The sequence below is a fragment of the Lissotriton vulgaris genome, chromosome 11 (assembly GCF_964263255.1).
Source record: "Lissotriton vulgaris chromosome 11, aLisVul1.2, whole genome shotgun sequence".
Taxonomy (NCBI): domain Eukaryota; kingdom Metazoa; phylum Chordata; class Amphibia; order Caudata; family Salamandridae; genus Lissotriton; species Lissotriton vulgaris.
This window is the reverse complement of record NC_141699.1, coordinates 943,540,045-943,565,264: the sequence shown is the minus strand read 5'-3', so window position 1 is coordinate 943,565,264 and position 25,220 is coordinate 943,540,045. Positions and strand designations below refer to the sequence as shown.

At 44.3% G+C, this 25,220-nt stretch overlaps 1 protein-coding gene across 1 annotated transcript in view; it reads right to left on the bottom strand.

Moving 5' to 3' along the window:
* The window catches only part of LOC147683722 (ceruloplasmin-like), a 451,969-nt gene that overhangs the window by 149,335 nt on the left and 277,414 nt on the right, over positions 1-25,220 (bottom strand). The window contains exon 9 of the mRNA XM_086944095.1: positions 23,900-24,105. Within this exon, the coding sequence (XP_086800221.1) occupies positions 23,900-24,105 (206 nt within the window). The remainder of the gene's footprint in view (positions 1-23,899; positions 24,106-25,220) is intronic.

Sequence of the window (25,220 nt, the reverse complement as noted above, 5' to 3'; positions counted from 1 at the left end):
GTGCCAATGCAGGACATAGATTGGGTCAAAATAGATCGAAAAAGGCAGGAACCCAAGGAGACAGTTCATGAATATTATGAGAGGTTGCTGAAGGCGTTTAAACAATATAGCGGGTTGGACGTAATGGATCCTAAAGACATAGGGCACTTTGTGTCAAAATTTGTTTTGGGCTTAAGACCGGATATTTGTTTAATGATTCAGCAACACTTGATTTGTTGGCAAAATAAACCTTTGGATGAAATTCTGAGATATGCTAGATACTGCAGTGATGAGATAGATTCAAAAGCCAAAAAGCTAAAAGAAAAACTGATGGTGGTACAGATGCAGTCAGCTGGTAAGGGTGGACAACAGCAACAGGGAACAGGGACCGTGGGCAGGAGACAGAATAACCAGAACAAAGGTAACGAGGAGAACTCCAAGTCAAGACCTAGGGTAGACATTGCGATATTGAAAAAGACGACTCGGTGCCATCAATGTAACGAGGTGGGACATTGGAAACGCGAGTGTCCCTACAACGTTGAAATTGGAGAACTAGAGGTAGAGGAGGAAGAGGTTCAAAACACTCCAGGAAAAGGGGCAACAGCATACCAAGGAAAGGTGGTCAAAGGGGGGACCCCAGCTCCACGAGCCCAGTTTCCTCAGCCACCCCGAATAGCGACAGGGGGAAAGACCTATAGACAGATGCCTCTTTTCGTAGGAGGAGAAGAGTGTTACTACGTTGATCCCCTCACGGGACAGAGAGTGGAGAGAGAAGACTGTACCCTCGGGGCAGTCTTAGAGGTGGACCAAAGGGGACCATACGTGGAGGCCAAAGTGGCAGGGTGTCCCACGACTTTCTTAGTAGACACAGGAGCCACTCGATCCACGTTGAGATCAGCCGTAGTTCCAGGCCTGCCCATGTCAGGAGAAACGATTCAAGTGGTGGGGGTCGCAAACAGGAGAATGACAAGTCCATTGACCGAACCAGTGATAGTGAAAATAGGGAAATACAGCGATGAGCATCAGTTTGTGGTTTGTGATTCTAGCCCTGTATGTCTATTGGGAAGGGATTTATTGTGCAAGTTAAATTGTACAATATACTGCACACCGCAGGGAGTGGAGATACTGACTAATGATGATGACGCTGACTTTAAGGTCGCAAACTCAAGAACGTGCGTGGAGCTGTATCCCACTTTGACAGTGGATGAGCTCCCTTGGGATCTAAGGGAGACCGTGGCACCAGAAGTGTGGGATTTCACTGGGGAAGAGATTGGACTAGTCAAGGGAGTAGACCCAGTGAAAATCATAGTAAAACCGAATGCTCAGTTTCCAAGAACACCCCAATATAAATTGACCCCAGAAACGATTGCAGGTATAAAACCCGTGATCGAGTCCATGATTAAGCAGGGAATACTGAAAGAAATCGTGGGTAGTCCATGTAACTCCCCGATTATGGGGTTGCAGAAACCAAGTGGGAAATTCAGAATAGTGCAGGACCTTCGAAAAATCAATAACATAGTTGTCTCATGTTGTCCAGTGGTACCGAATCCATCAGTGATATTGTTTCAGATACCGTTCCAAGCCGAATGGTTCACAGTGATAGACCTTTGCCAGGCTTTCTTTTCGATCCCTTTGGACGAGGATAGCCACTTTCTTTTCGCTTTTAAGCTGGAAGGTCGCGTATTAACATGGTGCGTATCCCACAGGGGTATACAGAGAGCCCATCGATTTTTAACCAGCTTTTGAAGAAAAATCTTGAAAGTCTGGTGCTGCCCCAGAATTCTGTTCTGGTCCAGTACATAGATGACCTACTTGTTGCGTCAGAAACTGAAGAAGCTTGCAGGGAGGACTCCATTGCTTTGCTAAATCACCTAGCTACAAACGGACACAAGGTGTCTCCGAGCAAATTGCAGTACTGCCTGACAGAAGTGCAGTATTTGGGCCACAGAATTGAAAAACGAAAACGGAAGGTGTCACCAGACAGAATAGAGGCGATCATGAAAATGAACGCACCTAAAACACAGAGAGAGGTCAGGATGTTCCTAGGGATGGTGGGTTATTGCCGACAGTGGATAGCGAACTTTTCACTGAAAGCAAAACCCTTGCAAAAACTGACGCACAAGGAGGTGAGTGATCCGGTACCATGGGACAAAGATTGTTTGATGGCGTTCCTGCAGCTGAGAGAGGACCTGTGTCGTGCTCCGGCTCTGGGAATGCCAGATTACGACAAAACATTCTTGCTTTACTGTTGTGAAAGAGAGGGTTGTGCTCTGTCAGTCCTGGTCCAAATCCATGGGAATGCCCGTAGACCAGTCGCCTATTTTTCGGCTACCTTAGACCCAGTAGCCGCAGCGTTGCCCGGATGTCTCAAATCCGTTGCTGCAACGGGTGTCAGCATTGAAAGGTGCGAGAACATAGTCATGGGACACCAGTTAGAGGTGTATGTGCCACATTCTGTTGAACTGTTGATGACCAGGACCAAAACTCAGCATCTGACCAATAGCAGGCTCACGCGTTATGAGCAAGTCATTCTTGCTGCAGAGAACGTGACCCTCAAGAGATGCTCTGTTTTGAACCCTGCTACATTGATGCCACTCCCAAGTAACATTGACGATGATGAATGTACAGACCACGATTGCCTTGATGTGACTGAACTATGCACCAAACCGAGACCCGACATCGTGGATGAGCCACTGACTGACCCTGATGAAGTTTTCTTTGTCGATGGCTCATGTTTAAGAGACGATGTTGGTCAGTTGAGAGCAGCTTATGCTGTTTGTACAATTACCAGAGTTGTGGAAGACGCATGCCTGGAAGGAGTACACTCCGCTCAGGTAGCTGAAATTATTGCATTGACGCGTGCCTGCCTGGCAAGCAACCAAATTCCAGTCACCATATACACCGATAGCCAATATGGTTTCGGGGTAGTTCATGATTACGGGCAATTGTGGTCTCAAAGGGGTTACATGACCTCTTCAGGTTCTCCCATTCGAAATGGAGAGTTTGTACGCTTATTGTTGGAAGCCTTGCAATGTCCGGCAGCTATTGCCGTTGTGAAATGTACCGCACATACCCGAAATACAGACTTTGTGTCACAGGGCAATAGATACGCTGACGAAGTGGCACGATACTGTGCAGAACAAGGGTACTCTTTCACGGAGGTGGAAGTGGGTGGAGTAAATGTGAGGACTGAATTAGCTATGATACTGGAAACCGTAGATACATGGGACAAGTTAAAATGTATACAGGAAAATGCACCTGATTTTGAGAAAAGAACATGGGAAACTGCCGGATGTGTGATGGGCGAAACTAACTTTTGGGTTTCAGCAGATGGAAGGGCAGTGTTGCCAAATGAGTTGGTGAGCCCAATGGCAAGACAGATACATGGTCCAGTACACCTAGGGGGAGACGCTATGTTGAGGGTATTCAGACAAACGTGATACAACCCCAAGTTTAGAGTAGCCACAGAAGCAGTGTGCCAGCGTTGTGTGACCTGTCAGCAGCTGAACATAGGAAAGAGAACACCAGTCGCATTGAGTCACATAGGGAGGTCTGGGGGTCCGTTCAATCGGATGCAACTGGACTTCATTGAAATGCCAAGATGCAACCGCCTTCGATACGTCCTGGTGGTTGTCTGCATATTTTCCAGATGGGTCGAGGCTTACCCTACACGCAGGTGTGACACCCTTACAGTAGCTAAGTTATTGCTTAGGGAACTCATCCCGCGCTTCGGGGTACTGGCCTCTTTGGAATCAGATAGGGGAACACATTTTAACAGCGAACTTATGAAGATGATTTGTGCAGCCCTGAACATAGACCAGAAATTGCATTGTAGCTATCGACCAGAAGCTCCGGGAATTGTGGAGCAGATAAACGGCACCATAAAGTCCCGAATTGCCAAAATGTGTTCATCAACGTCTCTGAGTTGGCCTGATGCCTTGCCACTAGTTCTTATGAGCATCCGTAGTACCCCAGACAGAAGAACGGGACTATCACCACACGAGGTGTTAATGGGGAGGGCAATGAGATTGCCATCAGTACCAACTGCAGCATTGTTGAATATCACATATGATATGATCCTGGACAATTGTAAGGGTCTGTCTGATGCCATTCATTCTGTGTCCCTTCAGGTGCAGGCTGCCGAGGTCCCGTCGTCCCAGGACTTGTGTCATGACCTGTGCCCTGGAGACTGGGTACTGGTCAAAAAGCACGTCAGAAGAAGCTGCCTAGATGTCCGGTGGCGTGGGCCCTACCAGATCATCCTAATATCGAACACTGCTGTGAAAGTGGGAGGTCTGCCCAACTGGATCCACGCGTCCCACACGCGGAGAGTTCCAGCACCTCTGGAAGAAACAGCTCCTCTCTCGGATGTGAGTCCAGCTGAGGACAGAGAAGCCATAGAGGGGGTCAGCCAAGCTGTAAAGGTCCCAGAAGAAGCTGGGAGCGTGTCTGACCAGGCCGAGGACGGTCCGTACAATAGTGAAACCGACGACGCTACAGAAAGAGGAAGTAGCTGGGAGTATGAATCAGACGCTGGCCAAGCTGAAAGTGAGTACGAGCAAAGCAGCCAGTCAAGGAGCAGGAGGGCAAGGCGTGGAGAGGCCAGCTGGCCGCAAAGGAGAAGGTCAAGCCTGAGGTCAACTCCAGAGAGAACCCTTGCTCCAATATCCGAAGACTCAGACCTGGACGAAAGCGCTCTGGACTCTGAAGCGGCAGGTCCAAGAAGGTCAAGGAGAGTACGTGTGCCTAGCAGAAGATACGCCACACCTGAGTGGACATACGTGGCGACAGATGTCTTGGGAACGAGCTACAGGGAGAATAAGGGCGGTGATAGTGACAAGCTCTGAACCCATCATCACAGTAGAAGTACAGCTGTTGGTGCCTGGAGTCGAAACAGAAGGGTCACTAACGTTCAAAATCCCCAACCCTCCCTACCTAAGCAAGTTAAAGCACATGTTCTTCACCGAATTACAGTTCCCCGACTTCGGAACAACGATAACAAGTCATGAAGAGCACATTCTTCGTTTGGAAATATTGAACTACGCTATCCAAGCCGCTGGTTCAAGCCTCATTGTAGATGCTTAAAGACTTTGTAAATAAACGAGAGTGAGAAGATAACCTAGCGCCTAGAGAAAGCAGAGAAAACTTAGGGGTTTCCTTTAAGTTGACGGAGAAGGGCTAGGGTTGTCTGTGTTAAAGTTCAAAAAGACTTTGCAAAAAGAGATTGCCAGCTTCTGATTGTGTGGTTCTAAAGACTGAAGTATCAAGAGAGACTGTAAAGGAACTCAAAGAGAAAGAACTTTGTGTTGAAAAGGAGAAAGGAATCATACTGTCTGAAGAACATGGAGGCCGGTAGTCCGAACCGCAGAGCCAAATGTATAATAGGCACATTAATAGTGGGAGTGATACTTCTTATAGCTTTAGTAGTTACTGTATCATATGTGATGGGACACGAGAGTGAGGCAAGGGTACCAGACGAAAAATCTGTAGTGACACCAAAACCCACTGCTGCTGGTAAGAAAGGGGAAACAGTACAGGAGAAAGCGTTATTAGCAGCAGATGCCCGTAGGTTACATATGGATGAGTCCCAGGGAGACTATAGGTCAAATGCTTATGCCAAACTGTTATATGAATATGTAGATGCCATGGAGGTCAAGGATTGTTATGTGTGTATGCAACTGTCTGCGTCTGTGGATGAAGGCATTAGATATCATCATCTCCCACTGACTTATGGCATTACATGTAGTTTATTGCTTAGCATATTTTACGGAAGAGATAGTTATGAATACTACTTTTCTAATTACGATTCAGTGTTACCAGAAGTCCCAAATTACAAGCAAATGAATAAATGGGACTATTATAAGAGTGAAGACAGATTAGCAAAATTCTTCATTCCTTGGGATACTTTAGATACTTCACATGCCCGCAGAAATAACCTGACTTGCAAAGTATCAGAAGTCGAGAAGAAGTTTATAGGGCAAGTGGATGATCGTTACAGAAGGCAAAAGATTCTGAAAAAATCAGGACAGTGGAAGACAGATTGGACCGAGGAGGAGAAGGCACACAAAAGGAAGGGTAGTAGTGGTCCAATAGCTTTGGATAAAACACAGAAAGGGAAGTTATGCCTTCACAGAAGCCAAACGTACTACGAAAATGTATTCGTAGGGGAGGTCAGTTGTGAACATGCTTTTAGATTAGAATATTACACAAAGGACTTCTTGAAAGGAATGCAAGTGATTCCAAATGTATATTTTGTATGTGGAAGAAATGCCTACGTGAGACTACCTGATAACTGGTACGGATCATGTTATTTGGCAATTGTCTTCCCCAAAATATACCATGCCCAAGACTTAGAGATCATAGAGGGCAAGGTCTCAGCTAGAGGAAGAAGAGACCTAGGGGATGCGGAACTAGTTGGAGATGTATTTGGCGCTGCATTTCCTATTTTAGGACTGATCCTCAATGATGTCAAGATTAGGAGACTGCCAACAGTCGTAGACAGATTATCTGCCAGTACTGCTAGATCCTTAATGCTGGTGGAAGGAGAGATGCAGTCGATAAGGGCCATGGTGCTTCAGAACCGTCTTGCGTTAGACGTTCTGCTAGCAAAAGAGGGCGGAGTCTGTAAGGCTTTGAAGGTCCAGGAATGTTGCACTTACATTCCAGACAATTCAAAAACCCTTGAGAAAGTCATTATGAATATAACTAACATCCAAAAAGAGATCGAAGACCTGACTAAAGTAAATGTTTAGGAAAAGGTGGGTCATGGAATGGGTGAAGTTGGAGGTTGGTTCGCCAACATAGGGAAGAGCTTTGTATGGTATATACTGAAACCTATCATCATAATAGTGATCTGTGTGATCATGTTGTGGGGATTGGTGAGGTCATACCAATGGTACAGATCAAATAGGTTGGAGAGATCCAGGAGAGAACAGGAACGAAGATTAGCTGCAATGCAGGACAATCAGTACAGAAGTCTGAGGGCTTTTGAAATGCTGAAACGAGGGAGCCTTGCAACAAGCTCTGTATGAAATATTCAAATTGATGTATTAGTGATGACCCCTAGAGGTCATCAAAGGGGGGAACTGAGAGAGCGCAATTTGAATACAACGTACGTATACGCCAGATGTACAAGCTCATGGCATAAAGTTAGCTAATGTAACTTGAGAAATGAGAAAATGTATCCGTACTTACTCAAGAGTGTTTTAGTAGAAATAGAAAGCCCCTATAGTGTATGGGCTATAATAGAAATGTGTGGAAATGCTTAGAAATATTAAACGTGATTAATCAGGATCCATGTTATGTAGCTGCTAAAGAAGGAATGTCATGCTGCAAGCATAGAAGGGAACAGGCCTCATGGCCAGGGCAAAGAAGATTGGAAATGTACACTCATACACGACATGGATTGCACTATGTTATTTAGTAATGCTGTTTACTCGTTAGATTTATATTCCATAGAAGTGTTTTTCATAATTATAGAATAAGGTGTTAACATGTTATTTTAGTTATCGAAAGGATTTGAAGAGAATGGAACCTCTGCGAGAAGGGTTGTAGGCCTGAAGAGAGAAAAAGGTTTTTTCCATTTGCACGTGCTGATACATGATGAGTTGTGTCGAGAAATAAGTTGCAAACTTCTGTTAGAAGTTTATGAGAAATGGGATCCAAGTTGCGGATGTCTGTCTGCAGGTGCGAGGGGGGTTCCAATCAAAAGTTTGATGAATAGAGCTCTGTTCAAGGAGACTGGTACAGACATGGAGGAGGATTCAGGAATGTTTAGGGGGTATCGGCGAGCTGGAGAAGAAGCCTGAGAAGCAAGGTCAACGCTAAACACGAGGCCCAAAGGAAGATCATCATGGAAAAAGCCAGAACCGACACCACGTGAGGGGCGTCTCTTGAGGGGCGTTTCAACTGTAATTATGAATTTGTATTAGGGACAGCACCCCGGGGTGGAGAGAGAGCAGATGCCTGGGGACCTTTCAGAGAGCGGATGGGTAGGCAGAGAGGGGTCATGACTGGAGATCATAGGTTTTCACCTAAGACTAAGAGTGGGTGAACTTCTTAGGAAGTCATTCACAGCTGACACCTTTGATAGGTAGGGACTTTGTTATGTAGGGATACCATCCAGTACAGAGTAGGGACAGCCTAACCTGATTCCTTCCTTCCTTTGCAAATGACGGATAGATTACAATTTGTGTCTATCATTGCAACCCTGATGATTCTAGAATTGATTATAGTGATATTCTTTGGCCGCCTAAGAATCTTTAGAGAACATATGTTTGTATTAGTGCCTCTATATCTTTTGAATCTCGTTTTGAGATGCCTGTATTTGCAGTTATCTGTGACTCTATAATAAACCTTTGAAACTTAGAAGTAGTATGTGGTTTTTCAGAGTCGAGCCCATTATTAGTCAAACTAACCTGGTATTGGATGCACTTTCTTTCCTCAATGACAGGCAATAAAGATTCAGTCGACCTGAACGGGGTTTAGATCTGGAGTGGTAAACTAGAGATCAAAAATCCCGCCCTCCCAAGCCCGCCACCATTAATCTACATAGGGATTTATTAGACTGCAATAATTTAATTTGTGTATTGTGCTAGTCAACGAGCATTTGACCTGGCAAACTTGTTTGGCTGAACTATTCAAACCCAGCAAACTTTCAATAAGTTATGACACTTGTAGCAGGTGCCACATATCAAAGGTTTACTGAACAATAGGTCAAAAGCTCACAAACACAACTGCATGTGGATAGTTACAGTAATCAATGCTTGACTCACTAGTTATATGCATATTATGCAACTAAGGATGAGGCTTACCAAGTTTGGGACACACTGCCCTGGGGTTTGAAAAACATGAATACACTGCCAAAAACAGGGGGAACAACACACCAACATATTTGTCATAACTGATTTAAAAGGCTCACTTCCTGCTCATGATCAGCAGCACCACTTGGTGTAAACTCACAGTTTCAGTCTCAATCAATTCTTAATTTTAGCTGGTGGTTTCCGGTGCTGAGCACAGCACCTTTATTGGCAAAAACGGCTTTTATAACTGCTGCAGCATGGTGGCGCTGTTTATTGAATTTTGTGAGAAGCACAATAGCTGTTTAATAATTACATTTACAATAAAATCAGTAATACCTGTCACCCTAAACCACAAGAATAGCTTTGGCAGCATGTTTTAGTAATTTGTAATGTATATTTAAAGGCTGAATTGTCACATTTGTACAAGTGTGATGGTTAGTTGTGATGGTAATGATATTGGCAGCTCTAGTGGGAGGCAATGGGTGAATCAAGCTGCAATGGCTTCCTGACAAGGGCCCTGGCACTTATTTTTTTTACACATGAAGTACTGGTCCCAATATTGCATTGCCAGTGGTCAGGTACATATGGCACTTCCTGAGTGGTTTATGTACAGGCTTAGTCTTCTGTATGTAATATTTGGACAAGGTGGACAACCAAATCAGGGCACCCACCTTCTCTCATTTGGCTTGCAGGACACAAAACAGAGTGGCCCACTGCACATGCACACATAGATGCACACTAGACCCTGCCAGCCCCATCAAAACATGCACCCTCTCTCTGGTCACTGTGACCACATCCACTGCGAAAGAAAACTTTCAAATAGTTATGCTCCACATTGAGGTGGCACAAAACCCTCAAACAGTTTGAAAAAGTCAAAAACAGGAAGGCATAAAGAAGCTAAAGAGAAAATGTAAAAAAAATTCTATTTTTGATTGCGAAATAAATAAATTTTCAAAATGTGTTCAGTGCATACTTATTTTTGCATTTTTGCGTATTGTTTTGAGTTTCAAATCATAGAAATGGCTTAGATCGTGGATCACTGGCTTACAATAATGACTCTGTGGGGGGTCCGTGGATTCCAGTAATGATTCAACAGAAGGTCCACAAAAGTCACAAGGTTAACAACCGCTGATCTATAGATGTAAAAACGGAGGATGCCTTTCTCCAGAATGAGACTCACTCATAGTGACTAGTGGTCTGTGATGTGATGATATTGTATCGTGATATGATCATTTTATTTTGAGAGCACTGGCATGTCGAAGCTTCTTGGTGCTGAAGCTCTTAATGTCACAATTATTTTTTGATCTGGCAAGTAACGGGCGTCCACTTCGAGTAAATCTAGCTAAATGGTATGACCCGGAAGGGCATGATTAAAATTGTCTGTCTTATGCATCGCTATTGCAAAATATATTCCATGTAGTACCTGTGTATAATCAAAGGAAACCTGTGCATTTTTGTTTTCTGAGAATTATGTTCCAATGAAATTAAATGAGTGGTATAGTAGCTACTCTCACAGTTACTGAGCATTTTTAGAATTTTTTAATCAAATGTTAAGACACTTAGGGCCCGGTTATGATCTCGCTTGGAAAGCCCTCTGTACGGCTCAGATCCGTTGGGCTTTCCAAGTGAAGCGTGCTTCGGGAGTCCGACCAAGTTCGCTCGGACTTCCATTGAACTCTATGGGAGCCTGTGTACTGACACGTACACAGGCACCCATAGCAAAAAGGGGTGGGTGGGGAAAAGTGTACACCCTGTGGCACCCGCCACACTGTGCATGCTTCAATCTGGGGGACCCATGGGCACCCCCGTGACAGATTCAGAGGGTCCTGGGTGATGAAGGGCCTGCTACGGCCCCCCGAAGTATGATTCCGACAAGCATTTTGTCTCGCTGAGACCGAGTCGAGTTGATGCAATGGTCTAAATCATGCATCGTACTCGCTCTGTCGGAATCCGGCTCCATTGCGCAGCACAGTTTGGCTACGAATGAGTCTTACAGACAGGATCGGGTTCGGCAGCGATTCGGTCGACGCGTACACGATCTTCATATCGTACTTAGTGTACGATTCGGTCAGAAACAAGGGCTACGAATCGGATCCGGGAAAGCCAAATCCGATTTGGAGGCCTTTCGAACGACAAGGTAATCGGGCCCTTAGTGGTAGAGTTTCATTTTCTGTGATGTTTTATGTATTTGGTAGTTTTCATTCCGAGTATACTGTATGAAATTTTGGATTGCTACTGTTTGTAATGGGTATGCAACCTTTTTTAGATTATTTTGTTTAAAATGGTTTGTCTATCGCTTTGGGTGGTAAATTTGAAAACTAATAAATAATGCTATTTTATGCTGGATTCTGAGGACTATCCCATCATACGGCATACCAGTTGTGTGCAGTCTAAAATGAGTAGCGAAGTTCTAAACTATTTCTGCAAAGAAAGCAGGTGGACTTCAGCATGGAGACGAGCAGTCAGGGTGTTCCAGAGCTTGGCAGCTGTCACAGAGAACACCCTGCCACCGAAACTTTCAAGTCTGTACTGTGACATTGCCAGTAGATACTGATTAGGTATGAGGTAGATTGACAATTTTGTAGTGTAATAAATATAATATTAATTCCTATAGGTAAAGCGCAAATATATCAACCCCTTAAGGTTTTAAGGCGCTGGTGTTCGGACTTGTAGGGGAGATTAAGTTGCGCTGGGGGCCGTAGGGGAGATTAAATGAGCTATATCCCAGAGTCACATGATGCTGAACTGAGCTGCCGCCGGTGATAGAACCGTAAACTACGTAATGGTAGCCGGCATGACTCAAGAGTGGCGGGCAGGCGTGAGAGGGGTCACGGGCAGAAATTACAAAAAACGTATCTTGCTGCCAGGTCCAGCGTCTCTGCTTCTGGTCTCTTGCCACCGACTTCAGGAACAGGAAGCAGGCAGCCAGGTTCCCTCCCCTAAGCAAATCACAGCATTGCAATGCAGCGTTGTGGTTGTTCTGAGTGCTGTGACACGGCGCTCATCCAGGGGCTGGAGGGGTGGAAATGTTCGCCATGCAGGCTGTAATGCAGCTTGCATGGAGAACAGGGAATGTGCGCATGACTGGTTTGGGTGGCCCGACAGGGTTGACCAAACAGTCATTGCGCACTTAGGAGGGGCACACCACTCCTCCGCTGCCCTGATCCGAGAGCAGAGCAGCCCCACCCACCCTCCCGCAAAGCAGCAGGACACGAAGCATAAAATTATAAAAAGTCTAAGCTATTACCATTTTATATTTCTACTTCGTACTGCTTAAAAGCAGAGGGGTGACGCTCCTCTGCCATGGCGGAGGGGTCTCCACTAGAACCACGTGCTCTAGAGTCAATCGCTTTGCCCGCTGTTCCACACCTCTCCTTGACAAATAATAAAATCACATCACATCCAATGGCGTAGCTAGGGAGGGGCAGGAGGGGCGGACCGCCCCAGGCGGCACTATTTTTGGGGCGGATGCACGGCACTGGTGGCACACACGTTGTGGCGGCTCTTAATCAAACTCCACGCACAGCTGCCACGCTGCGTGGCCGTGAAAAGACCGGCACGTCATGTGACCAGTACAAGGCACATTTCTGACCAGGAATGCAGGTTCGGTCGATAATAAATAACTGACCCAATCAGGGCAGGTTTTCGAACCGAGGTGTCCGTTGCTTCCAGTTCCTGGGAGGCCTCAGCATTCAAGACCAGGTATTTGTTTAATGTTAGGCATTTTGTACAACGCAGGAGGTGCTCCCTCTTTAAACTAAACATTGTTGTTTTATAGTAGAGGACAATCTTGAGTATAATGTCTGCGATTATTTTTTAATATTCTTTCATGTTCATTAAAATGAAATAAGAGTTGATTTCTAAAGCTAAGCAGGACTTGTGTGCTTTAAAAAAAGAGAGGACATGAAGTGGGACATGCATTTTTGCAGCCGCGGTGCGTCCATTGGGGCGTAGGGGCGTAGCCCCACCAGCCACCATGGACCCGCATCGCGGCCGCAATCCTAGTATATCTTCTAAATAAAAGCCGCCGGCGGGAATTGCGCAGGGGGGGTGGCCTGCTGCAGCTTGAGTGACAGTCCACACTCAGGCTGCAGCAGACCGTAGTGCGCAGTGACAGTCCCGCTGGGGAACTTACAGTGCACATGCTTGGGAAAGTTGGCAACTTTCTCAAGCATGCGCACTGTAAGTTCCCCAGCGGGACCCAGGGCTGCTTGTTTGCAATTGCTGCCACAGCCCGGGTTTCCAAAGGGCGACAGGGCGAGCAGCAAATGTGACCCCCTAGCCAATCCTGGTGCTGAATGCAGCGCCAGGATTGGCGGGTCCACCGCGCAGCATCCGTCATTGGATGCCGCGCGTGGTAGAAGTGGGACATCCTGTCAAGGAAGATAATCGCGTGAAGGGCCCCAAACTAGCAGAAACCTGTGCTACTGCGTCGATTTTCTACTGGGGAAAGCTCTTACACACGTTATATAACTAGTCCAATATCTTCTTCGGAGATGATGTGATTGAAAATGGAATTGACGTGGAAAGTCTCGCTCCATACACCCTTTATTTCACAAGCTGTTCTTTTTCACCTTTGGAAGACACCGTGTACTATTGACTTGGCCTTAAACTGAACGCAAACAGCAGAAGGTGGCTGGCTTCCAGGATGCTGGTCACATGGAAGGAAGATGCGAGAAAAGTCTGAGGTAATGTTTTCATGTTGCATTACATAAGACATAGAATACACCACGTTGTAAGAAATTGACAGTAAATATGCCTCCGTAATTTTCTCGTTGCTCTTCCAGATTTGAGAGTATGAAGCGGAGAACGATTAACTTTTTGTGCTAGCCCAGAATTTTGAAATTTAGGAGAGAATTAACGAGACTGTTATTGGCCTGCATTTTTGTGTGTTTTGGCTTTGAATAAAAACATTGATTTTGTGAAAATGTTCTCTGGCTGTTTACATACCAGTTCACGTTTATTTAATATTGTGGATTTTTGAAAATGTTATTATAACAGGTATATGTTTTTACTTTTGAGTGGATCTTCTGCGCTAAATTGAGGCTGGCAGTTTGTGAAAAATATGCCATTTTGCATTCTCGGCTTTTTTTTAACAACACACTATGATTTTTAATGATGTCTATAACATATACATTCTATTCACGGCTGGGGCTTGAGGGTCAAACAGGGGGGGGGGTCAGAGGGCAACAATCATGCCCCTTGATGTGTGGTGTTATCTTTCAACCACAGTTGTGCTTAGCTCAAAGTTAATATGAGGCGAGAAAGGGAAAATGGACCAATGGAATAACGAAGGAAGTAAACAACCTGGTGACTAGAAAGTGAAAAAGGACAAAGAAACACAGAGAAAGGAGCCTAAAACATGGATAATATGAGGCGAGAAAGGGAAAGTGGACCAAATTGAATAAGTATAAAGAGAAAGTCCCCTGACTTTAGCAAGTACAAAAACGGCGGACATCTTGGAATATCTAGTTTTTAACCGATATACCTCAATAAAGGGCCAACCATTATTAGTGTTACCAGTCACCGCAAATACAAGGCCCCAAGAACACCTCTGGAAGCGCATTTAGCATCACTGACATATAGAAATAAAAAGTGTGTAGTGTGTTCCAGCAGGGAACTACGTAATACAACTTAGTCAAAGGCTTCTAGGGAACTACGCAATACAAATAGCCTAAAGGCTCCTGGAGACCCCCAACGTGAATACGAAGCGGAAATGGAGGGAAGTTACCGAGGGACGTCCGGGTCTCATGCAAAGAATATAGAATATCCTTCCACCCTATCCAAAAATGCTGCCAAAAAATTCAAACATACTACACTGAGAAAAAATCCGGACACTCTGTTCGCGGACCCTTATTTTGATAGAGTTAAAGGTATCCTGATGAACGACCTGATATTCTACACAGACAAAACCGCCAAATGGCGTGATATCTTTACAAAAATGCTGTTCACAAAAGTGGTGAAAAATATACCACATGGCACAAAAATAACGACCTCAATAACCAAAAGAGGTAATTCAGAAGTATGCATTACTATATACAAAACGGGAATAGTGTTGATACAAGCAACCAACAAAGAACTCGAGAAATTTGAGATAACCTTCCAAACATTAAAGGAAACCATAGTAGGACCTAATCTCCAACATAATATAGTAAGAACAAATCATCAACAAAACATGACCCCACCAGACATCACACCCTACAACAACTACCCTGTAACTAGAGATGTCAATCTGAATGACAATCATATCTCCAACGACGGAGCTTTATCTGTTACGGCGATGGCAACACCGGACAATCAAATTTCTAACACCGGAGCTTTATCTATTACGGAGATGGAAACACCGGAGAATGAGACTGAAATGATAACGGTGTATAATATCATTGCAAATGAAGAGACAAACCAGACCGTAAGAGAAGAACCACTGCCGCCATCTCACATGGCCACTCCAATGGAAGAGGGTAGCTCAGATCTGAGTGAGCACCCCTATGATGAGAACAATGAAAGGAACCTAGTAGAGGCTATACACCCTCCCCAACACCCTTCGAATACGAGACTAGAAGTCCACGGATCCACACCTACAAAAACACCCCCTACTCCGAACAATATAAGAAACAATGATGACACCCTCAACAGAATCAGGAACCACAACCAAAGTAAGGATACAATGACAAGGTATGGGACAACGAGAACAGACTACGCTCAGAGGAGAGCAAATGGCAGAACGCAGACTGCCAGATCTATCTCCCTTAAGAAATCACCCAGAACACAGAAAGAAACCGAGGAGCTAAAGAAACTTATAAGCAACATGGCACAAGACTCGCGGAAAGTTTCACAGACAATTGGGAAAATCTGGGAGATGACGGTAAACACGAATTCCAAAATCACCCACATCCAGAATCTAATACTCCGACCCAACCGACCAAACCGGACCAACCCCATTCCAGAAGAAGTAGCTCATGCCCTACTTCGATCTTATGAACAACAGGCTCCGAGAAAGAAAGAGACTATCGAAACTGTACATATCGAAACTGTACCTATTGACCCGAATAGATTGCCCCGAAAGAATGATAGGAAAGCAATCCACCATAACCTACAACATATTCAGGTAAATACAACCGAAGTAGAAAATGGAAATAGCGTCAAATCACAGAAAACATTGAACTGCCTACTGCTTAACTGTCGCTCGGCAAATAAACACGCATCAGACATAGCCGCCTTAATCCTCAACAAAGAAATCGACCTGGCCATCTTCACGGAAACATGGCTCAACGAATCATCCTCTCCTACCATGGATCTTCTAGTACCACCACAATACAACATTGTCAGGTTGGACAGACCCAGGAAAGTGGGAGGAGGGATAGCGTGCATCCATCGCTCGGAGATAAAGGTCAACCAATTCCAATCCGACCATATAGATTCATGTGAATACCTTGGTCTTAACATAAGATCACCAAATAATCAAAACTACAACCTACATGCGTTTTACCACCCACCAGGAGATAACGCAAAGTTCACAGAGCATCTTATGGAGATCATAACTGCTAACTCTAACCCAGATGCCAACAACATATTCCTAGGTGACTTTAACCTCCACTGGGACGACGGCAATGATAATATGGTCAATTCGATCAAAGACTTCCTCAAGGAGCTAAACCTCTCGCAAATATGCACCCAGCCCACTCACTCACAAGGAGCGACTTTAGACTGGATAATTTCTAGAAACAAAGAAATCTCAATTACCGCCATAGACCCGTGTGATTGGTCTGATCATCACGCCATAACATTTGTGATACCGACAATGAAAAAGGGCAGGAACACGCAACCTCGCAAGGTCAAAAAACTGATACGAGATACAAAAGAAGCTAATATTGAACGATTGGTTGAAAGATGTGTGAAAGACCTGAAGCCAGGCATCAACGAGCAGAATGTAAATGAGCTGACTGAACATTACATAACCTCAATCGGTAATATAGTCAATGACACCCTACCGCAAAAACTGAAAAGTGTCTTGGAAAAGCCAAAAAATCCTTGGTTTAATGAGGCTTTGAACGAGGACAGGCGAAAACTGAGAATGGCAGAAAGGAAATGGAGACAACATCCCTCCTCCCCCGAACTGAAGGCCCTCAGAAAAACAAGAAAACAATATAATTTAAAGATAACTAATGCCAAAAAAGAATTTATAAGGGCTGAACTGGACAAGGCCATAAACAGACCTCGAAAACTCTTCGAGATCTTAAAACAACAGTCAAACAAATTAACCAAAACGGCCCAAGAGAACCCAAAGAATCCCATAAGTTGTGAAAAATTCTCCTCATTTTTCATGGATAAAACTAAACTGCTAGAAGCTGAGCTCACAAATGCAGCGGCTAACCTCACGACCCAGCCCGTTACCAAAAATAAGGAGAACGCGACATCGGAAGATCCCCCAACAAAAAATAAGGCATGCTGGGATACATTCGAACTATACAACCAGGAAAAGATCGCCAAAACTCTAGCGGAACTTAGACCCAACAACCACTACCAAGACCCGCTACCGGCAAAATGTGTAAGAGAAATCAGCCACACTCTAGTTCCAATCTGGACCGAGATAATAAATGCCTCACTATCACAAGGGACCCTACCTGACTGCCTAAAAATGGGGCAGGTAGTTCCCATCATCAAAAAACCGACAGCGGATGCAACTGACCCAAATAATTATCGACCAGTGACCAACATCCCTTTACTGGCCAAACTTATTGAGAAATGCGTGCAAGGCCAACTGAGTCAACACATTGCTAAGTTCTCACTATTAGATGACTGCCAATCAGGTTTCAGAACAGGACACAGTACTGAAACTGCGATATTACATATTGTTGATGACGCCCTACAAGCCCTTGACCAAAATCATGCATGCCTACTGATTCTACTAGACTTGTCATCGGCATTTGACACGGTAAACCATGAGATACTGATGACCAGATTACACGACAGGATGGGTCTATCTGGAAATGTTTGGAAGTGGTTTAACTCCTTCCTGCAGAACAGGACTCAGCTATTCCTGGTCGACCAAGCAATCTCCTCCCCTTGCCCTAACACAATAGGGGTCCCTCAAGGTTCAACGCTATCCCCAGATCTCTTCAACTTATATGTAGAACCTCTCACAGAGATCCTTCGGAATACACAGATCTCCTACCACATGTACGCAGACGACACACAAATATACATGAAGATTGCCTGCAGTGATGACATTGACCTTATGAATGAAACTCTAAAGAAAGCGTTGCATTGGCTAACAGCCAACCATTTGAAACTTAACGCCAACAAAACAGAATTCCTGTTAATCTCACCGACAAGAAGTCAACCAGAGGTAAAGGAATGGGCTAAAATGATAACTGCGCTTAACTGCACTCCGACACTTGTTAATTCAGCCAAATCTCTAGGAATTACACTAGACGAGAACCTAGACATGAAAGAACACATCAATGCAATGGCTAAGAGCGCCCGTTTCCATTTGAACTATCTAAGGAAACTTAAACCCTTTATCTCAGAAACAGATCTAAAACTTGCGATCCAATCGCTAGTTATCTCAAGGATCGAATATGGCTGCACTACGTTAGCTGGCCTACCAAAAACATCCACTGCCCCGCTAAAAGCCTGTCTCAATGCAGCGGCAAGACTTATCACGGGAACGAGGAAATTTGATCACATATCTCCCCACCTGAAGGCACTAAACTGGTTACCCTATGATGCTAGAATTAAAATGAAGATGGCCTGTATTACACACAAAGCGGTCCACTACAACACGCCAAGATATCTAGCCAAGAAAATCAAGCTATCGGGAGGTAACAGATCAACGAGAAGCGCTAAAGAGTTGCTCCTACGGCCGGCCTTCTTCCGGAAAAAAAAGACCTATGACCGAGCTTTTTCGGGAGCCGCCCCCAGAGTCTGGAATTCACTCCCACCCTATATCAGGAAGATTCAAAATATTGCAGCATTTAAAAGGGAACTGAAAAGCCATATGATGAGTAAATACCCTACATAGAGATGACCACAGACCAGTGGCGCAAACTTTTTTTTTATGCCAAAGATGACGGGAGCCATCATAAACAATTGGAAGACCAATAAGACAAATGTCTAAACACTCTAGTTATGACTATGACTATAACTCAAGCTTCGGCTGTACACCCTATCGCTACCTCATATTTAGGTGTTATCTGCACTATGTATCACACCAAAGTTACTACCCCTATCTTGTCATGTGAATATTTATGATTGTTACAACTAGCTATACCCATTTTACCCTTTGGTAATTACTCTGACACTGCTCTGATAATAATTTACAATCCTACCTCATCGAACTTGACTGTACGACTATGGCACAACCTAAACCATATGCACCACTTATCGCTAAGTGATCAGGCGTTAAGAATATATTTACTCAATCACCCTAGATAGCATATTGCCTCCTTCATTCCATATTTGTTTTTGTTGTTATAATTGCTACTATAATGTCAAGTTATTAACTTCATATGTCAGTTTGTAACCATCCTAGATAGTATATCGCCTTCTACCTTCATATATGTTTGCTGTTATAATTGCTTATTGTCAATCTGTAATCTCATATGTAAAGCGCTCTGATACCCACGGGTCTTGTCCGCGCTATATAAAACACTATAAATAAATAAAAATAAATAAAGTATAAGATCTTGTGATAAAGCTTTGTGAGAAGTCTGATGCAGGTGTTAATCTGCACAGTCACTCACCATTTCAATCATCCACTCACCTCATTCATCCACCCAGTTACTGATTCATCAACCCATGTATCAATCCTTCCATTTATCCACTCAGGCATCTACAAAGCCACCCATCAGCCCATTCACCCATCCTTCGATCCACTAATCCACCTATCTGCTTATTCCCCTATCGAATCACTCACTCATGTACCCACTCATCCATCTACGCATAAACCCATTCACAAAACCAATATAATCCCCCATCCACTGAAATGCATTTACTCGCTATTTCACCCATCAATCCCCCTCCCGATCCGCCTCTCCCCGCTGATGTGGAGTGTGTGCTAATGTCACACTGGAATAGGAATCGGATGGGCGCAGACAGCCTGATAAGTGAATCGATACCAGCACGTATGAGTTTCACTTTGAGGTGCTCCGCATAAAAGAGCAAAGGGTCACTCAGTGCCACTGAATGGTTGTTATAACGTTAGCAGATTGGAGACTAGAGGTGTGCAGAAATGTTTTGTAGTAACAGTTATGTGATGAAGTGGATTGGTAAGGAATACGGCAATACTGTGTGAATGGATTACACCTAATATTTTTGGTAGCTTTAAAAAAAAGATCTAAAGCTTGTAGTTAGCTGGCAGGGGTGGTGTCATCAGTGAGAAGTATGAGCTGCACTAGACCATGAAGTTCAAGACGAGGGTATTTACATCAAGCCCAAGTGCTAGACACTCGGATTTTTCACAGTTGCTAGCGTGCGGACCGGGGTCATTAAAGCATGGGGGAGACGGGCACAGCATTGGTGGGGGCAGACAAAGTGCTGGGACAGAAGGGGTTAACTTAAGGTCATAGATTGTGTGATATTGCACCTGGCGGATATAGAATGTGCGAGGGCACAGAGGGAGTGACGGGACATGATGTCCTACCGACCTTGGAGCTGGGGAATCAGGTTTGGGTGTTGGCTTCGGCTCAACAACCTGTGATTCTGGGCAAATTACTTAATCTCCCCGTGTTTATCGAAAATGATGTGTATTGTTATTGGTGTTCATGTAAAGCGCTGCAATACCTTCTGGTCGAGTTCGTGCTATATAAAAACTGCAACAACAAAAAAAGCAGATGAAGGCTCGAAGATGGGGTTACAAGTACAAACCGAGTGGTATGCGCATGGGGGAGTGTGACGCAATGGTAGACGGTGCACAGGGCATGGGTGCCATAGAGTGCAAGAGGGCAGAGAGTCCATCATAGCTCAGTGAAAGTGGGAAAAGTCGCAGAATGGGCGTTTTGTTTTTTTCTGCCTTAGAATATGCAGTAGAACCTTGCATGGTCATTCTGTGGTTATACTGAATAAGCATAACTGCACTTTCACAATTGCTTTATTAACCTTCCTGCTTTCTCAAATTTGCTTGAAAATGCACGATTTTTCTTCATTTTTTTCAAAATTTTGTTGGGGGTTTTGTTCTGCCTTAGAATATGCAGTAGAACCTTGCATGGTCATTCTGTGGTTATACTGAATAAGCATAACTGCACTTTCACAATTGCTTTATTAACCTTCCTGCTTTCTCAAATTTGCTTGAAAATGCACGATTTTTCTTCATTTTTTTCAAAATTTTGTTGGGGGAGGGGGGTAACCCCCCCAACCCCCCATTTGGGGTTCGGACTCACGCGCTGCGCACTCTCGCTACGGTGCTGTATGCAAATCACTTTGCGCCTCACCGCTTTGAAATGTCACCCACCGCCCCTGCATTTGTGTTTAGTTTTACATTAAAAATCACAACGTGTTGCTCTCACTGCAGATCAGGAGGGGGTGGAGGGTAGAGCTAGGGGGATGTTTATCCTCGTGAGGTGTGTGGGAGGCCAGTATTTGGGGGTGAGGGCGGTGCTGTGCTGCTATTCCTGGAAAGCGCCCTGCACGAATTTTCTGAACCACAGTTTTATTTTACATAAGGTCCCTTTTGTTTCCCGCCAGCCCTGTGGGTCATGTAAATGCAAACGCCTAGAAAGCTGAGGTTTTGTTCCCTGCTTCTACCAAAGAGTCTCGTTTTACAGGTCAGAGCTGAGGTCATGTAAGATTACACATGTGAGCAAGGGAGGCGCGCCCACGGCGTGGGTCTAGCTCAAAGATCCAAGAAGCGCAAGTATAGCGAGCCGAAGTGATGACTGTTGTGTGTGGAAGGGGGAGGGGTTGGCACGTAAACAGCACATCACCAAGTTTTCATCAGTAAACAGAACAGGCATTGGCAATGCAATAGGTCTCGCATTAGAAAAGTTTGAGCTATTGGTATTATAAATGACAATTTTTTTATTTATGTGTTGGTTTTGAAAATAGCGAAATTAGTAGCTTTGTCATTTACAATGCCGAAACTTTTAACTTTTGCAAATGTGACACCTATAGCATTTGTAATGCAACATGTTTTGTAATTACGTGACTTAGATGTATTGATATTACAAATAACAATGGCTTTTAATATTTTTAAATAATTAATACTTAAATAAAAGTTATTGTAATTTATAATGGCAATAGTTTAAACTTTTGTAAATAACTTTTGTGAATATTATGTTCAGTGTATTATATTGTGTCGAAAATCCAAGAACAGAAGTGAAATATTAACATCTTTTTGTGACTTTTGTAATAAAGCTTGAAACATTGAGAGAACATATTTGAACCAGTTGTTGTTGAATGGTTGCACAGATTGATGCTGTGGTGGCGCTGAGTGGTGTTGTGGTGGCGACGAGTGATGCTGTGGCGTTCAGTGATGCTGTGGTAACGCATAGTGATGTTGTGGTGCCCCTGAGTGATTCTGTGGTGCCCCTGAGTGATGCTTTGGTGGTGCTATATATAGATAGAGGGAGGGCGATAGATAGATAGAGGGCGATAGAGTGAGGGCGATAGATAGAGTGATGGCAATTGATAGATAGAGGGAGGGCGATAGATAGATAGATAAATAGAGTGAGGGCGATAAATAGTTAAACAGAGTCAGGGCGATCGATAGATAGAGTGATGGCGATAGATAGAGTGAGTGCGATAGATAGACAGATAGAGTGAGGGCGATAGATAGATAGACAGATAGAGTGAGTGCGATAGATAGACAGATAGAGTGAGGGCGATAGATAGACAGATAGATAGAGTGAGGGCGATAGATAGATAGAATGAGGACGATAGATAGATCGATAAAGTGAAAGCGATAGATAGATAGCTAGAGGGCGATAGATAGAGGGCGATAGATAGATAGAGGGTGATAGGTAGAGGGTGATAGATAGATAGTGAGGGTGATAGATAGATAGATAGATAGATAGATAGATAGATAGATAGATAGATAGATAGATAGATAGACAGAGTGATAGATAGATAGATAGATAGAGTGATAGATAGATAGATAGATAGATAGATAGATAGATAGATAGATAGATAGATAGATAGATAGATAGATAGATAGATAGATAGATAGATAGATAGATAGATAGATAGATAGAGTGAGGGCGATAGATAGATAGAGTGAAGCAGTGGCGTAGCTAGGGAGGGGCTGGAGGAGTGGGAGGGGCAGACCGCCCCAGGCGGCACTATTTTGGGGGCTTGTGACACATTCATATGGGAGGGGGACTAGAATTTCCTTGAGTCAGAAAAGGTAATAACAAAGAGAAACAGGATTTGGAACACCCAGTGGTGCTCGAACAATTTTCAGAGTGGCGTTGCTGCCATCAATGCACTGAACTCACAATGTTGCACATATATTATTAAAGCATGGTGTGCTCTCGCACTGTCATTTATAGACAGCACAATCTCCATTGAAGGGGTTACTAAACTTGCAAAGACATACAGTTTTACAGATAAAACTAATATAGCGCACAAACGATGTGTGGAAATCGGGTGCCAATCAATCAAACAAACAGGATTTGCATAGCGCTACTTATCACCTGTGAGGGTATCTAGGCGATGGGGGGTGGGGCGGTGCTGCTGATGTGGGACGTTAATCGAATAACCATGTTTTTAGGCCCTTCCTGAAATCCTGCAGGGTGGCAGTCTGTGTGTTCTCCTTTGTACTGCCAGTCACCGGTGGATTAAACTGTGTTGCCTTGGACTGTGTCATGTATGTGCATGTAAATTGCATGATCGAGGTAACTATTAGTGGCGATACTACGTGTCTCTCGGTCCTTTTTCCCCAGCACCCTTCCAGGGGAGGCAATCTGAGAGATGGCAACGGGCGCCACAAGCTCTAGGTACGCCTCTGATCACATCCACCACTGAAAAGGCCTTCGCATCTAAATTTGCACGTCTATACCCTGGTACTTGAGGGTTAATGAGGAAAGCACGCATGGTGTTAATGTTAAATCAAAAATATTCTGTTGCACTAAATCACTGCAAGGTTATTACGTGCATTTAGCTTGCAATTTCAGTTTCTTTACCTTCATGGTGCCTTTCTTACACACAATGAGAGGGCCCACGAGGCCGGAATTCGTGTCTTTAATTGCATCCGCTGCTGAATAGTATAGCCAGGTCACACAATCGCTGTCTTCCGAGGTGGGGCCCACATCTTCTGGAATGTTCCACACGTAGGTGAATGACTTGCCTGGTTCCACGTGAGCGCTAGGAGCTGGGTTGGCTAGAACACCTGCCAGACATACAATATAAAAGTACAGTGAAAAGTAAAAGCCAGAGCAGAGTTCATTTTAGTGGGTTGTGTTACTTAAGTTTTTCTTCTGTATGTTTCTTTCAGAAAGCTGAAATCATAAATAGTCTTCCCTGACAAAAAATTACAATTCTTCTCAGCAGACATTTGCGAACCGCAGTTATTCACCTTGGACGTGCAGGGATGCGGGTTCGGTGATGAGGAAGGCTTGAGATTGGAGTGATGAAGATTACTGCTAATTAATTGGACTCTTCCCGCCTCTTGTGTCTTCCTCATGACAGTCCTTCGTGGACGAGGAACTGCTCGAGCGGTATTTGGAATTCAGGGAACTTAGCTTTAGAACGCAAGCACAGACTACAATGTAGTGCATTAAAAACGGAATGAGAGAAATTCAATCAAAGTTACGTATTACAAATGAAGTACTGGTCCCCATCATTTGCATTGCCAGTGGTCAGGTACATCTGGCACTTCCTGAACCACTCGGGGAATGCATGCACAACACTTTTTAAGGGCAGGCAGTGGTCCCAGGGACCTCTGCCTGCCCTTAAAAAATAAAACTGAAAAGTTAAATTTTATTTTTTTAGTGCATCCCGTTTTGCTTTATGGGAAACAGGCTGCATTTAAAAAAAAAACTTCTTTATTTAAAAGCAGCCCCAGACATGGTGGTCAGCTGCCCCCAGCAGGCCACCATCCCTGGGAGTGCTAGTCATTCCCAATGGGGTCGCAAATTGCAACGGCCACATTAATATTCATGAGGCATGCAATTTGCGACCCCATTGGGAATTGCAAACATGTCTCAGACACTGTTGTACATAGCATTTTGTGACTCGCAAATTGCAACTCGCAGTTCATCACAATTAGTGAGTCGCAAAATGCTATGGTCGTTCATCTGGCCCCAAGAGAAGGAAAGCCAGGGTCCGAAGCAAATGAAAAGCAGAGGGAGAATAAGGCATCCCTATGTGATGGAATAGTCCACAAACCAGATCGACAACATGACTCAACAAAACACTCAGGGGCATGTTACCAACAACTAGCGATGATTATCGCTATGTTGGTTTAGCGGCAATATTAATATCGCCGAGCTCCGCCGATTTTTT